A 14,770-nucleotide genomic window follows, 5' to 3' on the forward strand; every position below is an offset into this window, starting at 1 on the left:
GATTCTCACTTTATCCCACTTGGGGATGAAAACTCTTCTATTTTTTACAATGTTTGCTTTAAATAGATGCATAACATCTCACAATAGCAAGTAGCACATTTTCCTATAAATAAAAATCCTGCTATGCTCTCTTAATATTTGTAGTATAAAAGACAATTTCAAAGATTCTTTGTAAAAGTTATGCAAACTGAACTATGTACATTAATATTTACTATTTGCAGGCTGCCTTAGAGAAAGAATGGCTAGCTTTAGATTCCGCCCGCTTCCCTTCACAAACACTGCTTCTCCCGAACCAGCTGCACTGGCCAAAGGTAACATGTCATGGAAATCTCTTAATGCTCCGTCTTTGTTCGTTTCTTAAGGTTATGCCGTGCTGCAGTGATTAATAATGCAATTTATTGACTTGAAAAACACAATTACTTTTAGAAGCCTCTGACTTCCTCCTCATCCCCAGATGTAATTTTTCATGTAGCTTTTCTTTCGTTTGCTTCTAATTTTTTTCTTTATTTTGGATTTCTTTCAACACTTTATTTCACAGTAGCAAAAAAAAAATGATATACTTCAGCTGCATATTTGGCAGCAGACTAAAATCACTAGTTGACAGCACTTTAAAAATACAAAAATATGCATTAAGAGGGCAACAGCTGAAGATTCTCAGTCAGAGGTCAATGGACTGCAATATCTCTTATTTATTTGATAATCTTTGAAGTTTTTGTTTTTTGATATTTTTTAAGATCTTTGCTATTAATCACTCTGTATATGCAAACTGTACCAAAAAAACATATCCCTTACCACTACAATAAAGGACATTTACATGTGTATTACATAAATTTAATTTTATTATAATTTTCAGTTTTTGTATGTGTTTCCCTTGGGAGGCTACTGAATAATATGCATGTAAAGTAATATGATATAAGTGCTAGAATTTTTCCATTTATTTTATACTTAATATACATTATTTTTCTGATAAGTTCTGTGGAACCTTAAAATATGATGATACTTCACTGAATTTACCAAGCCATCCAGCTCAAGCGTGGCTATGTAATGAGAAAGAAAATTTGTTTTCATCAGAACACTCACAGTTTAATAGCAGGTAAGCTAAATTACTCTTTTAGAAGATCAACCCATAACGAGAATACTATACTTATTACAAAAGTGGTAAAATGATGAAAATTAAGTACAAATTTATCAGCTTAGAAGATGGGAAAACAGTGTTAAGTGTAATGATTTTTACAGAGTTTTCAGTAAAAAAAAAAGTGTGAGGTAGCTTCATTAAAACAACTACAAAAGTGTCAGTGAAATAATGTCATTAACTGTTGTAAACAACTGAACTTTAAAATACTATGATATAGGTAGAGATAAGGATTAGAATAAAAATTCCAGGGCTGCATTTCTTTCGACAAAAGGATTGAAATATGCTTCAAGTAATTGAAATGTAAACATTTTAAATTAATGGCAGACTTTTATTACTTTTCAAGATAAAGTTTTTCTGTAACTTAAATAGATTTTATTTCCGAGTTTGAAACAACATAAATAGCTTGTAGTTTTTTAAAACGTGCTGATATTCTTGTGTTGATTCAGTTAGTGTAGTTTTTTCTATCGCCAGACCAGAACACAGAACTTTGTCCTGGACACCTGAATCAAAGATCAGCAGAAAGAGTTCGCTAAAATCTGAAAAAGAAGAAAAAATTTCGAAAGAATGGTATGTGGTATATTTTAAACTAAAATATTAAGAAATTGAGAGACTTTAAAATTTTTAGGATAGACATTTTTCAAGACTTTAAGAATTATTAGTTTTTAAGAAACTATACATCTGTTAAATTATAGGTTCTTAAATGGAATCTAATTTGTTTTAGTATGATATAATTCAGATATGTGTGTTTGTATATCTATGTATATATAAATATGGTCTGAATATTTGTTTTTCCTTTATGCAATCTATTAATAGGGGCTTTAAGGACATTGCTACTGCTCAGCAAATGTTGAAGAGAGCACAGAAGATGAAATCAAAGAAATTAAGGAAAAAATTAGGTGGGTTGTGAATGCTCTTTGAATAATAATGTGTGTCTGATATTGAAGATAAATTGTCTTAAAATATTCTTTACCAAATCGTATTTAATAACATTTAATAAGAACCAAAATGAAATGTGCAGTTATGAATATGTCTAAGGTAATAATTCTGAAAACTCAACCAAGGAAACTTAGAGAAAATTATGTTATTACGTTAAATGATTTGTTATACACTTAAGTGCTATTTTCACTTTCCCTCTGTTTCTTATCTACTTTCTCATTGATTATTCTATCCATTGTGCACTGAGAATTATGCTGTAATTTGTTTCTAAGTTGGTTCATTTTGACAAATGTTGATTCTAGAGTGTCTGCTTCATGTGGTTATTCCTTTGTTTTTAAATTGCTTGATTATTCAATAAGCTATTTCTATAAGTTTGTTTGTTCCATGAACATTAGCTCTGAAGGCTTCACAACTTGACATTTTGGAAAAGAAGTACAGTGTATATCTTCACAATTATGTAGAACTTGGGAAATGTTCAGTGGCACCCTTTTTTTCTATCCCACTTGATTCTTCAAATCATTCTTTGGATACTTTTGATCATTTTAGTATCATTACCTAATATGTGGAGTAGTTTATAGGTGTCAGAGCAAGAAACAGCACATTATTATGACTTTATAATTAAAACTACTTAAAATTATTAGCATATTGTATGTAACTTTGCATTTACTTATAATTTTATAAATATTTACTCAAGGACTCAGACTTGATATAAGTAATGTGACCTTTTTTTAAAAAAAACTGGTTTTGAGTTTTTCTCATTCATTAGCTTCTTTTGTAGATTTTAAGAATTTTTGAGATTTTAATGGCAGTGAAATGTTTTTGTAAAAGTACCATCAGTCCTGAGAAAAGCAAAGAATCTATATTTATCTTGTAGTTCTAGCTTATTTAATTATACAAAGAAGCATTTAGAAGATTAATTTTTATCTTTATTAATTTTCCTATTTATTATTTAAAAATAATTATTTATTATTTCCTATTTATTATTTAGGTAATACTTAATGATGACTCCTTCTATTTATTATTTTATCATTAATTCCCTGGTAGAATTCTAAGAAAAATATATATGTATATATTTATATATTTATATATATTTATTTATTTATTTATTTATTTATTTATTTATTTATTTATTTATTTATTTTTTAATAATAAGGGGTGCCTGGGTAGCTCAGTCAGTTAAGTGGCCAACTTCTGCTCAGGTCATGGTCTCATGGTTTGTGAGTTGGAGCCCTGCATCGGACTCTGTGCTGACAGCTCAGAACCAGGAGCCTACTTCAGATTCTGTATCTCCCTCTCTCTCTCCCCCTCTCTCACTCACACTCTCTCACTTTCTCCTCCGTCTCTCTCAAAAATAAAGGTAAACATTAAACAATAATAATAATAATAATAACCAAGATACTCTTAGTTTCCAAGGAATAGCTGATATTTCTTGGCACCGTACTTTATTGATAGATTTCTGATGATTTATTTTTATATTCCAAAATGTCAACTTTCCATTTTTTGGTGTTTGTTATATTAGTGATATCATTTATCTTTTTGAGATAGGTGTAGTACTTTTTGTTGTATGCTAACAGTTTGTAAAGTTTGAAAGATTGAAATTTTAAACATTTTTAAAGAAAATGTAGCGGTGCCTGAATGACTCAGTTGATTAATTAAGCATCTGACTTCAGCTCAGGTCATGATCTCTGGGTTCCTGAGTTTGAGCCCCACGTCAGGCTCTGTGCTGACAGCTCTGTGCTGACTTGCTTTGTGCCTCCCACAGTCTTGTTTTATAAACTCCTATTAAGTTCTTCAGGACTCAGTGAACACAATACTATAAGGTGGTTCCCAAGGATTAGTAACTCCAAACTCTTAACAATAGTGAGACTTTCTTTCAGTCCTAGGGAAATGGAATCCAGTATAGTAAGTCAGGGTAGTTTGACAAACTTTTTTATTGCTTTGATGTATATATTTTTTTCATCTTCAGTAGCACCAACAAACATTCTTTAAATAGCTGTTTTGAGAATAATAAAAGTTTCTGAAATTCCTGGGGGAAGTTCAGATATTAGACGTGTCAGAAGTACTATTTCAGCCAATGTTCAACAATTGTTGAACAAATGTTCAATTACTTATGTTCAAGGTCTATTTTTTAAAAGATATTCACAATGTTTGTAATAGTTTCTGATAGTGAAGCTAAGAAAAAATCTATCTTAGTAGAATCTATCTCTGGAAATGTATCGATCTTTCTTGCTCATTCTTATAACTAAGTGATTTTTGTTGATAAAAGCATTTTTAATAAATCAGCATAGTAAATAATATGTTTTAGCAAAAGGTTTAATGAGTAATATATGCTCATACAAAAAACCATTGTGTTAAAGGACAAAAATTAGACGTAATAATTATCAGGCAAAATCAAACATTTTTTATCTGTCACAAGGTGGCATGATAGAGTAACAAATGTAAAAGGACAACCAAACATACAAATTAACAACCTAATTTTAAATTCAACATTTTGCCAGTGGCCATTAAGCATGATCTGTTAGGTAAAGGTCTAAAATGGCAATTGTATAATTTTTATGGATATCATTACTCTAATTGCATGATTGTAAACCAAATTGCATTCTTACTACTGAGTTTGTACCCTTGTTAAGCTTTTGTTTTGCTTTTGTTTAATCAAAATATTATTAGATTAATTAAATACAAGTAATTTTTTTCTTTTAAATTTGAATTCCATAATGTACAACTTAATGATGACATTTAAATTCTCCTCATTCTTTTTCTCTACTGCCTCATCACAGCAGATACTCAGAATAGAAATACTCAAGGTAAGATTAAGGATGAAATAATGAACAAGAAAATCAGTGGGATCTTCTCCAATTATAATACTTTAGTCTTCTACTAGATTAATAATGTAGCACTTATGTCATTTTGTATCTGTGAATGAATCGTATAAGATTGTACCTCTGGTTTTCTTCTTACAGAAAAAGAACTTTCTAGTACATTTCCAGTTTACAATTCAATATGTAAAATCCTACTACCTTATTTAAATCTGCCTAAAATAATGGCCATAATTTTAAACTTTTACTAAGAAGTTAAAATGATGCTTTAGATACTTCAATTATATTAAACACTTAAAAATTAATAGTAATTTTCAAATATACAAGGATATATATATATATATATATATATATATATATATATTACATGGATAACATGCCAACTTGAAAATCATAAGCCACCAGAGGGCAACATTGTCCATAAAACTACGGGAGACTATCCATCTTTGTGGGGGTAGGGAGGGTGGTAGGTGAAACATCAGAGGATAGAAACTTTTAATGAAATGGAATCAATTATGTCCTCCAACCTAACAAAGCTGTAATCCTCAAGGAGTGGGGTATAAATGCACAGGTTATGGAAGCTTTAATTCAAATTTCTACCATGAAAAACCTTAGCACAAGTTGCTCAGTAGCATAATACTTCCCGTTTATATCTTATACGTGTATTTATTAGCCAAGGGATATGAGTCCATAATATTTGTTTGAATATGAGAGTGAAAATAGGCCAAAAGGCTGGGGGTCAATTATTCAAAGAAAGTTGCAGATAGGGGAGGAATACCACTGAGTTTGCTGATTAATAAAGAAGCAAGGGGCCAAGGAAACATACAGTGTAGGCAACCATCAGGGGAGAGTCAGTATTAATGACTTCTACTGGGATAAAAGAGGTCATCTGCTTTAAACAGAAAAAGCCAGAAGAGGAGGAGGAGAGGGAAGAGGAATTGATTGTAAGTCAGAGGATGAAATCTAAAATTGTGAGGAGTTATATTTACTTAGTTTGAGTTTGGGTTCTGATTATTATTATTCCTAGTAAGTTATTGCTGTTTTTCTCATGATGGACATAAGCATAATGACTGTCTTATCTTTATGGAGTTTTTATTTGTTTGTCTTTTTGTATTTACTGTTGCCTCATGCACAGAAGTAATTTTAGAATTTGGTGATCTGTGTTGGAATTTAGCGAATACGCAGGGAAGGTTAGGGTGTATAACTACCGTGGAAAGCATGATGTGCAAGATGTGAGTTGCTGGTTTACTGAAAACATAGAAGTCAATAACCTAAAAGTAATGAGCTTGACTGGTAGCAAGATTGAGAGGAACAGGGTCAGGGAAGAGAGTAAGTGCTTTGTTTTGATGTGGAACACTTCTCAGAGAGGATAAGTTCTGAGTATAGGGATTTGGGTGGAGAGCCCTTAAAAAGTTTAAAGGCTAAGAATATAAGGACAAAAACACAATGTGGTCTTTCAATATTTATCATATTTATGCATATCACATTTCAAATTTCATTGAGTAAAGAAAGTAGGATGAAGCAAAAGAAGTTAATTTAGTTCTAAAGGTAGGGCTACACTAGGGATAAGAATCATCTTGCAGCAGTTTGTAACACCTAGCACAGTGTCAAGTACATAGTAAGCACTCAATAAATACTTGTTCATTTTATTTCAGCGATGAAAATAGCTTGAGACTGTGTTGGTAACATGTATTTGTAGTCAAGAATAAAGCCAGGTAGAAAATAAGTTAGACTAACTTTTTAATGTGACTTGAGCAGTCATGGGCTACCACAAAGAGATCAGGTTGCAAAATGATAAGGTAAAGAATGAATGTGAAGGATCGAAAGGGACTAGAATAGATAGAACTGTGACAAAATTAAGTTTATTGATAATTTGTTTTGTTTACTTCAGTGATTTCTAAAAATAATTTATAAGAATTTTGGTCATGTGGTGCCTGGATTAAGCGTCAGACTCTTGATTTTGTCTCAGGTCCTGATCTCACAGTTTGTGGGATCATGCCTGGCGTCAGGCTCTGTGCTGAGCATGCTTGGGATTCCCTCTCTCTTTCTCTGTCCCTCTCCTGCTCGTGTGCTCTCTCTCTCTCTCTCTCTCTCAAAATAAATAAAATAAAAACATTTTTTGATCAAACATTAACTTTGTTGCGCTAGCAAAACAATAATAAAATCCATTTGAATAGTAAGATCCTTGAGGTGAAGACACTCCTTGTTCCCCACCTAATATCATACCTGGCATATGGTAGATATTCAATTAACAACTATTAACTGAATCAGCAGTAAATGAGATAAAAGTCACTAAATACCTTTGACTGTGTGTATGTGTATGACTGGGTATGTATATTATAGTCATTTAAATATATGTTTCTATTTGGGAAGGCAAATTTAAATTAGTAAGTAAATGATGAAATAGTCATCAGACTTAAAACATATTTTACAGCACAGCTGTACTTTGCACATACAAAAAATGGGTAATAACCAGGTTTTTATGTATGAAGTTAACAAGAATAAGATCAACCTGTGAGCTAAGATTAGGACTGTAGAAACTGAAAAGAGATTATATAGGAGATGAAATAATTTTAAGGTTGTTCTAATGCCTAAATAAAGTTATGTTACTTAAATGAGATAATGAAGTGTTGAGTATGGAACCACATACATAATAGAAATTCAACTTACTTATAGGTTTCTTTAAGTATTTTATAAAGATATATTTAAAATCTATTTCCCAGACATTGGGCAAGCCATACTGGGAGACAAAAGATTTTTAAAACAGCAACATAGACTTGCCATTGATGACCTCAGAGGGTAGATTTAAATGTACAAAATTGATTTTATGATGCAAGAAAAAGGTTTCACAAGCTGAACTCTTTACAATAAGTTTGTACCCTAGCTTATTTTTTGAGGGTATTTTTTGAGGGTAAGAGTAGTGTCTTATTTCACAGTGGTATTTCCAGGAGCTATCAAAATCAAGTGATTTTTCCCCCCATCTGGAATACTGTTTCTTGCTTCTTTATTATCCCTTTGAAATTTGAATTAATGTAAGTTTTAAATAAATTAAAGGTTGCAATCAGAATGTTTTAAAATGAAAGGATATTGAAAATATAGCACTGTTTATGCGCCCTTGTAATTTTTTTTGAGTAAATTGAGCTAGACAACTTTTCTAGATATTTTTGTATGTATTCTTTAATCTTGATAATAATATGAGGAAAGTGCTATTTTTTTCTCTGTTTTACATATTAAGAAATCAAGTCATGGAGAGATTATTTGCCCAAAGGAGTACCAAAGAATTTATAAAAGATCTACAGCTATTATTCTGTGTGCTATATAAATAAAATGGGTAAAATGAAGCCAATTATGGACCATCAATTAATATCATCTTATTCTATGGAGGATTTAAGATCTTTTCTGAGAATAGAATTGCCAAGTTGGAAATATTATTCTTATTTATGTTGTGGTTATATGTTTACTAGCCAGCATTTGTTGAGCACTGACACTTTGCAGACATGAGTCTTGATGCTTTACATACATTATTTCATTAGTTCTCGCAGTAGTATTTCAAAGTTAATATTATTTCTCTTGGGTAGAGAAGTGAAGGAGAGAGGGCAATTTGCCCAGAGTCACACAACTAGTAAAAATTAGGTCTCGGGTCTAATCCAGTTCTGTCGAATTGTAATGTCTTTGCTCAGGACGCGCATAGATGAAATGGAATAGCAAGAACAGGAGAACATGTAGAAAGATCAGTAGGTTATAAGGTATCATACAGAACATAAGCCCATGGTAATCTGTCTTCCCTGACTGACTAATGCTCCTTTTGACATGTCAGCATGGTTTTTCATAAATTACTTAGAAATATATAACATATGTTTTATTAAATACATAGACACCATTTTTTTAAAAATATGTTATTCTTATTTCTAATTTATGTTGAATTCATATAGACACACCCAACTCTTACAATACCTTAGGTCACATATAATTATGAGACATGCCCAAATATTGACTAATATTTTCCCTAATCTTGAGAAATATAATCTCTGTGAACCATGGAAATCATGCTTATTAGTAAGGGTAATTATTGCTAAAAGACTAATGGAAATCTTCAGTTTCCACATGCTTGAAAAATAACTCTACAACTACTATTCTGTTTTTCTAATAATATTCTAAAAATATGCTATCTTAGCATTTAATTGAAGTATGTAGTTTGAGCTTTACACTATTTAAAATCATATTTTTCTATTTAGCATATTCAATGTTACTGCATTAGATATTAATTAAAGATTTTAAGTTATCCTTTTGCAAGATGATGTAAGATATTAAGAAATGTATGCTGCCCTTAAATGTGGTTTTATGTTAACCTACTTGAAATGCATAAATTTCCATTCTTTATTCTACTCCATTACTTACACCACTATTTTCTTTTCTCACAGTTCTTCAATAAGCAAAAAGTACAACTGCACCAAATCTCGAATTTACATTCCATAGAATCATTCATTACCAGTAAATTATAGGGCCCTATATTTACAATCATCCCATTTATTTTGTAAAATTAATAGATTTAGAGTGCTCTTGGCTATAAAATGTATATAGAATTTCCATAAATTCTTTGTTATGTAAATATAATACATTAGGACAAAAGCAAAACCGTTATTTTATCCATAAAATTAATGAAATGATCTTTGTCTCTCCTATCAATTGTCTTGCTTACATCTCCTTTCTCCCAGCTCCTCATATGTAGAGGAGAGAATAGTAGGGTATATGGCCTTTCCTGTAATAGTAGCTTTCACCTATTATGAATTTATAGAAATTTTACTTTATTCCAGCCGAAATCAGGAATTTAAGAAAGGAGCTAAAATAAACAGTAAAACAACTCCCAAAACAAAAAGATGATGCCATTACTAGAAAGTGTTTATGTGATTTTTTCACATTATTAGCATTTCTGTGCTCTGTATTAATTATTGGCTATGTACTTAATCAGAAAACCAAGAATGTGTGAATGGTTAGTTACTATTTCATATTATGAAACTTTGACATAATTACCAATATCACAGTGATTTATAGAGTGGGTATTATTTTTTAATACTATCATAAAAAAATATAGCCACTTCAGAGATAGAATGAGCCAGAGCTGAACTTTTGTCTTATCTTGCCCTTTTTGTCTAGATCCCACTGTTTGCCTAGAATTATTCAAAAACAATGAAAATAAAGTTTCTGTCACAAAATCACCAAAGAAGGCACAGCCCAGAAGAGATGATCACTTTGAAGGTATGGTTTAATCATAGATACATAGGTAAAAAAGGTAAAGATGGAGTATAGGATTGTTGAATCACCGTATCATACACCTGGAACTAATATAGTACATTAAGTAACTAGAATTGAAAGAAAAAGTTAAAAAAATAAATCAATAAAAGAATTTGTAGAAAAAAGATAAAGATGGAAAATTGTATCTCAAATAAAAATTTTAGGGATGCCTGGGTGGTTCAGTTGATTTAACATCCGATTCTTGATTTTGGCTCAGGTCATGATTTCATGGTTTGTAGGATCAAGCCCCACTGCACTGACAGCAAGGAGCCTGCATGGGATTCTCTTTTTCTCCCTCTCTCTCTGCCCTGATAGTGCGGAACCTGATGCAGGGCTCAAACTCACGAACAGTGATATTATGACCTGACCCGAAACCAAGAGTCAGATGCTTAACCAACTGAGCCTCCCAGGCACCCCAATAAAATAAAAGTTTAATTCTCAGTAGTCCTAAAGTACATATATGAAATATTATATATAAGGTATAATTAAATAAAAGTCAAAATATGTCTCTTGGAGCTAAAATACTAATTTAGTGCATCGATTCATTAGCATAGTAGTTTAGTATTTGTATCAGTGCTTACATAAATTTAAATTTCTTATATTTTTATGTGAAATCTTATAAAGCTATTTCATCAGTGTTACTAATTTTATTCAAATTTTACACTGACTAATATTAGCCAATATCAGTGGAAGTGAACCCATGTGGAAATGATATTCTAATATATTTACTTTACTGCCAATATACACAAATTGCATTAAATGTTATAAATTAAACTATGGAATTTTAAATATTTTACTATATTTGAAGCTTGCCCAACTGACTTTTGGGGTAAAGGATTTATACATCTAAATGGCAGATTATATTTCTGATTTCAGCATTTGGAAGAATTATGGACTTACATTATTGAACAGAAATATTTAAATATGTCAGAGAAGCCAACATGACTTACAATAAGTTTGCCATTGCTTTCTCTTTAATATTACAATATTCATAATTTTATCTATACTTTTGGATTATAATTTCTAATAGGAAAAATACATTTGAATGGAAGTGAACCACTTAGAATTTTTAATACTCTGTCTTCTATACATTTTAAATAAGTCTTAAAATTTATGCATTATTGGAGCACCTGGGTGGCTCAGTCGGTTGCGTCCATTTTTAGCTCAGGTCATGATCTTGTGGTTTGTGAGTTCAAGCCTCACGTCAGGCTCTGTGCTGACAGCTCGGAACCTAGAGCCAGCTTCAAATTCTGTGTCTCCCTCTTTCTCTGCTCCTCTCCCACTTGTGCTGACTCCCTCTCTCAAAAGTAATTATTAAAAAAAATTATGTATTATTATAGCATATTGAAAATAGATATTTTGATTTACAGAAGAAAAATTTGATAAACCCCAAATGTATACTTTTCTTTAGATGCCTATTAAGTATGTAGCAGTGGAAGACATGGGGTCTAGAATTTTCTTTAGTAGTAAATATATACATAAGAAGATAGATAAAATAAGTATAGCAAATTATTGAATTTTTTTTGGATCAGTAGATGATGGTATATGTAGGCTTGCTCTACCATTCAATTGTTTTTTAATATTAGAAATTTTCCTTAGAAAAACATTTTTAAAAATTCGTGACCATTGAAGGTGTCAAAAACCAATATTTCAAAAAATACTTACCCATTAGTATTTTAACAAAAGTAAAATATGTTTTCAATATAAAATAGGGCTTGGGTTTTAATTAATTTCCTTATTACAGTCTTAATTTCACCATTTCACTGTGAAAGAAAGAGATGAAATTCTGCTAAAATCAATAACAATACCACAGCTATTACCTGTTAAATAGAAGCATTGTTACTTTAGAAAGGCAATGCCTAGTGAGAAAGATATTGGGCATTTTTGCCCTTTAAATTAGCATACATCTCACAATCAAAAGAGAGAAATCTATCCCAGCCTGTTCTATAGGTCGCATTATCTTGTTCTGTGAAGTGTGAAGGTATGTTACCAGCTAGAATAGTGTGTGTAAATATACCATATATATATATATATATGGTATATTTATAGATTTGTGTATTAATATAAAATATGCTAGGAATAGTTCAAGACAGAAATAAAGTGGACTATAGAACATAGAACATTTCTACCTATGCTTCATGATATGAAGTTATATGTTTTTGTTTACTTTCATCCATATGAAATGCATTTAATTACTTTTTTTTTTCTTTTTGCAACCTCAAATATATTTGTCATTTCATTAATTTCACTGAATGGTCATTATGTATTATGTGGGTACCAGATAATCTAGTGACTGACAGTTACTTTCAGCGTTGGTGTTCTTTTTTTGTTTTTTTGTTTTTGAAGGAATAGGCTTGGCAAAGACAGCTGTACATGGAAGAACCTTTTTTACCTAGTATGTTTATTTCTACCTTCTTTTAAGAGGAAAAGAGTGAGGCAAAGGTAATTTGATCATTGCTGGCCAGGTTGAATCTCAAGGTGACTTTACCTGTCTCTCTGCCATCACATGCTTCCTGGACTCACATTATTTCCTAACTTGCCATAAGGGCCAGTCGGTTTCCCCCTGAGTAGCCTGACTCACCCCAGCTTCCCAGTAGAGGGCACATTTTAAAATCAGGCCTTTTGAGATACAATTTCTATAATATAAAATGCACCAGATTTAAGAGTACAATTCAATGAATTTCAATACATTCACAATAACACAACTATCATCACAATCTCATTTTAGAGCATTGGAAGGACTTTTCCCTTAAAAATTTCAAATGAAATTAATAGTTGGGCATCTTACCCCCCCAAAAGTGAGGGAGATCAGAATTAAATCTCAGTGTAGGTTTAGATTGAATGTTCTATCTGAAACATTCTCTCAGCACAATGGCATCGCAGCACTGTCTTATAATTTCCTTGGTTTTGTTGAGATTAGATGATAGTATTATTTGATGATTTCTCCCTATAATTCCCATTTATAATAACACTGTGTGATTTTTTTAATGTTAAGTTTAAAAAATATTTTCTTCTCCACTTTGCAATATTATCTGTGGGGTATTTCCATGATTTCTCTTATAAATTATACTAAAATTATTTAGCTATTATTGCTGCTTTTTTCTGAATGTCACTAATCGGACAGAGAGGATGGTACATATCCTCTATTAGGCAAAAGAATACACTTAAATTTGAGGAATATTTGATGAAATATCAAATAATATTAAGTGATATAAGGTAAAGAACTATTCCCTTTTAATAGACCATGTTTTACAAAGTATCTTTCTATTTTGCAATAACATGAAATATTGACAATTTTTGTCTAGCTGCCAGATTTACAGCTGTAACCTTTTGAAGGCTGAGGAACTTTTGACCACACCTGGTCCCAGGGTAACCTCATACATGTGCAGTATGTTAGGTATCAATCAGTTATTCCTGTGAGACAAAGCTAAGAGTCTGAGGACTTTACAGATTCAACATTGGTTTACTTGATTGACTTGTTTATTTATTTATAATTTATTTAATGTTGGATTACTGTTTTCCTTTACCCTAGGTCACCCATAATCCCTACTTAGGCTTCAATATCTGATCTTGCCTTAGACTTTGAAACACTTTCTTGATTATTACCTCAGAGATCTCCTACCAAGTTTCCTTTTTTATGGTAAAATGCTCAGTGTAGCATCCTGACATCACTCTTCCATAGCTATCACTGGTATAAAAAGAAGCCTAGCTTAATAAATGTAAGTCTAGATTCCAGAGTTAGTCTAACACTAACTGCCTGAATGGAACTGAATCTTGATTCCACCATTTATTGACTGTGTGGCCTTGAGGACATTATTTAACTTCCCTGTTTAGAATTATTTTTCACATGTAAAATTGGATACTAATAGTACCTAGTTGTTGAGGATTACATGAGATCCTCCTTATAAAATGCTTGAAATACACAGTATAAATATATAGTTAAGTCCTCAAAACTTGTAACCATTTGCAATAGTCATTTTAAAAGTACAGCTTTATTCTTTTTTTCCCTTGCTTGCAATTGGTAGTATTTATTGTATTTCTTGCTAGGTAGGTACTGTGCCAAGAGTTTTACTTAAATTCTCTGGTTCAATCTTCAAAAACTCTGAAGAATGTATTATAACTGGCAACATTTTACAGATGAGGGAACTGGTTTTGAGAGTTTGATAGGTGATTTGCCCAAGATCCTACAGAGAGTAAGTGACTGAACAGAAATGGAGATAATTTCTTTATGAAAACAATGCTAGCAAAAATCAAACAAAATGCAGACACTGAAGAGCAAAGGTTCTTGGATAATGCTGAAATGTATATACAACCTTAGAATCAAAGTATTTAAGAAAAAAAATAAAGACTAATGATTAAGTTAGGCAAAACTCTGGGAAAGTAATAGCCAATTTTGTTCTTTCTCATAGCTTGCATTAATATAAATTAAGAAACAGTTTAGTACCAACATGGTGATAAATGTCTAATTTGTGCCATGTAATTAACTCCTACCTCATCTAATATTATTATTAATATTATCATGATTATCTAACATTATTAGGGACCGTATCTGTTAGACTCTAAAAGTGACCATATTTTTAATCACCTATTT

The 14,770-nt window shown here is 31.3% G+C and overlaps 1 protein-coding gene across 1 annotated transcript in view; it reads left to right on the top strand.

Annotated features, from left to right (window-relative positions):
- Positions 1 to 14,770, top strand: part of LRRIQ1 (leucine rich repeats and IQ motif containing 1) — a 202,522-nt gene that overhangs the window by 105,669 nt on the left and 82,083 nt on the right. The window contains exons 18-23 of the mRNA XM_047065006.1: positions 222 to 311; positions 972 to 1,093; positions 1,607 to 1,702; positions 1,949 to 2,031; positions 4,849 to 4,875; positions 10,042 to 10,143. Of these exons, the coding sequence (XP_046920962.1) occupies positions 222 to 311; positions 972 to 1,093; positions 1,607 to 1,702; positions 1,949 to 2,031; positions 4,849 to 4,875; positions 10,042 to 10,143 (520 nt within the window). The remainder of the gene's footprint in view (positions 1 to 221; positions 312 to 971; positions 1,094 to 1,606; positions 1,703 to 1,948; positions 2,032 to 4,848; positions 4,876 to 10,041; positions 10,144 to 14,770) is intronic.

This window comes from Lynx rufus, unplaced genomic scaffold (assembly GCF_022079265.1).
Source record: "Lynx rufus isolate CCGP_SWC_20201006 ecotype Redwood Valley unplaced genomic scaffold, mLynRuf1.p SCAF_7, whole genome shotgun sequence".
NCBI classification, from domain to species: domain Eukaryota; kingdom Metazoa; phylum Chordata; class Mammalia; order Carnivora; family Felidae; genus Lynx; species Lynx rufus.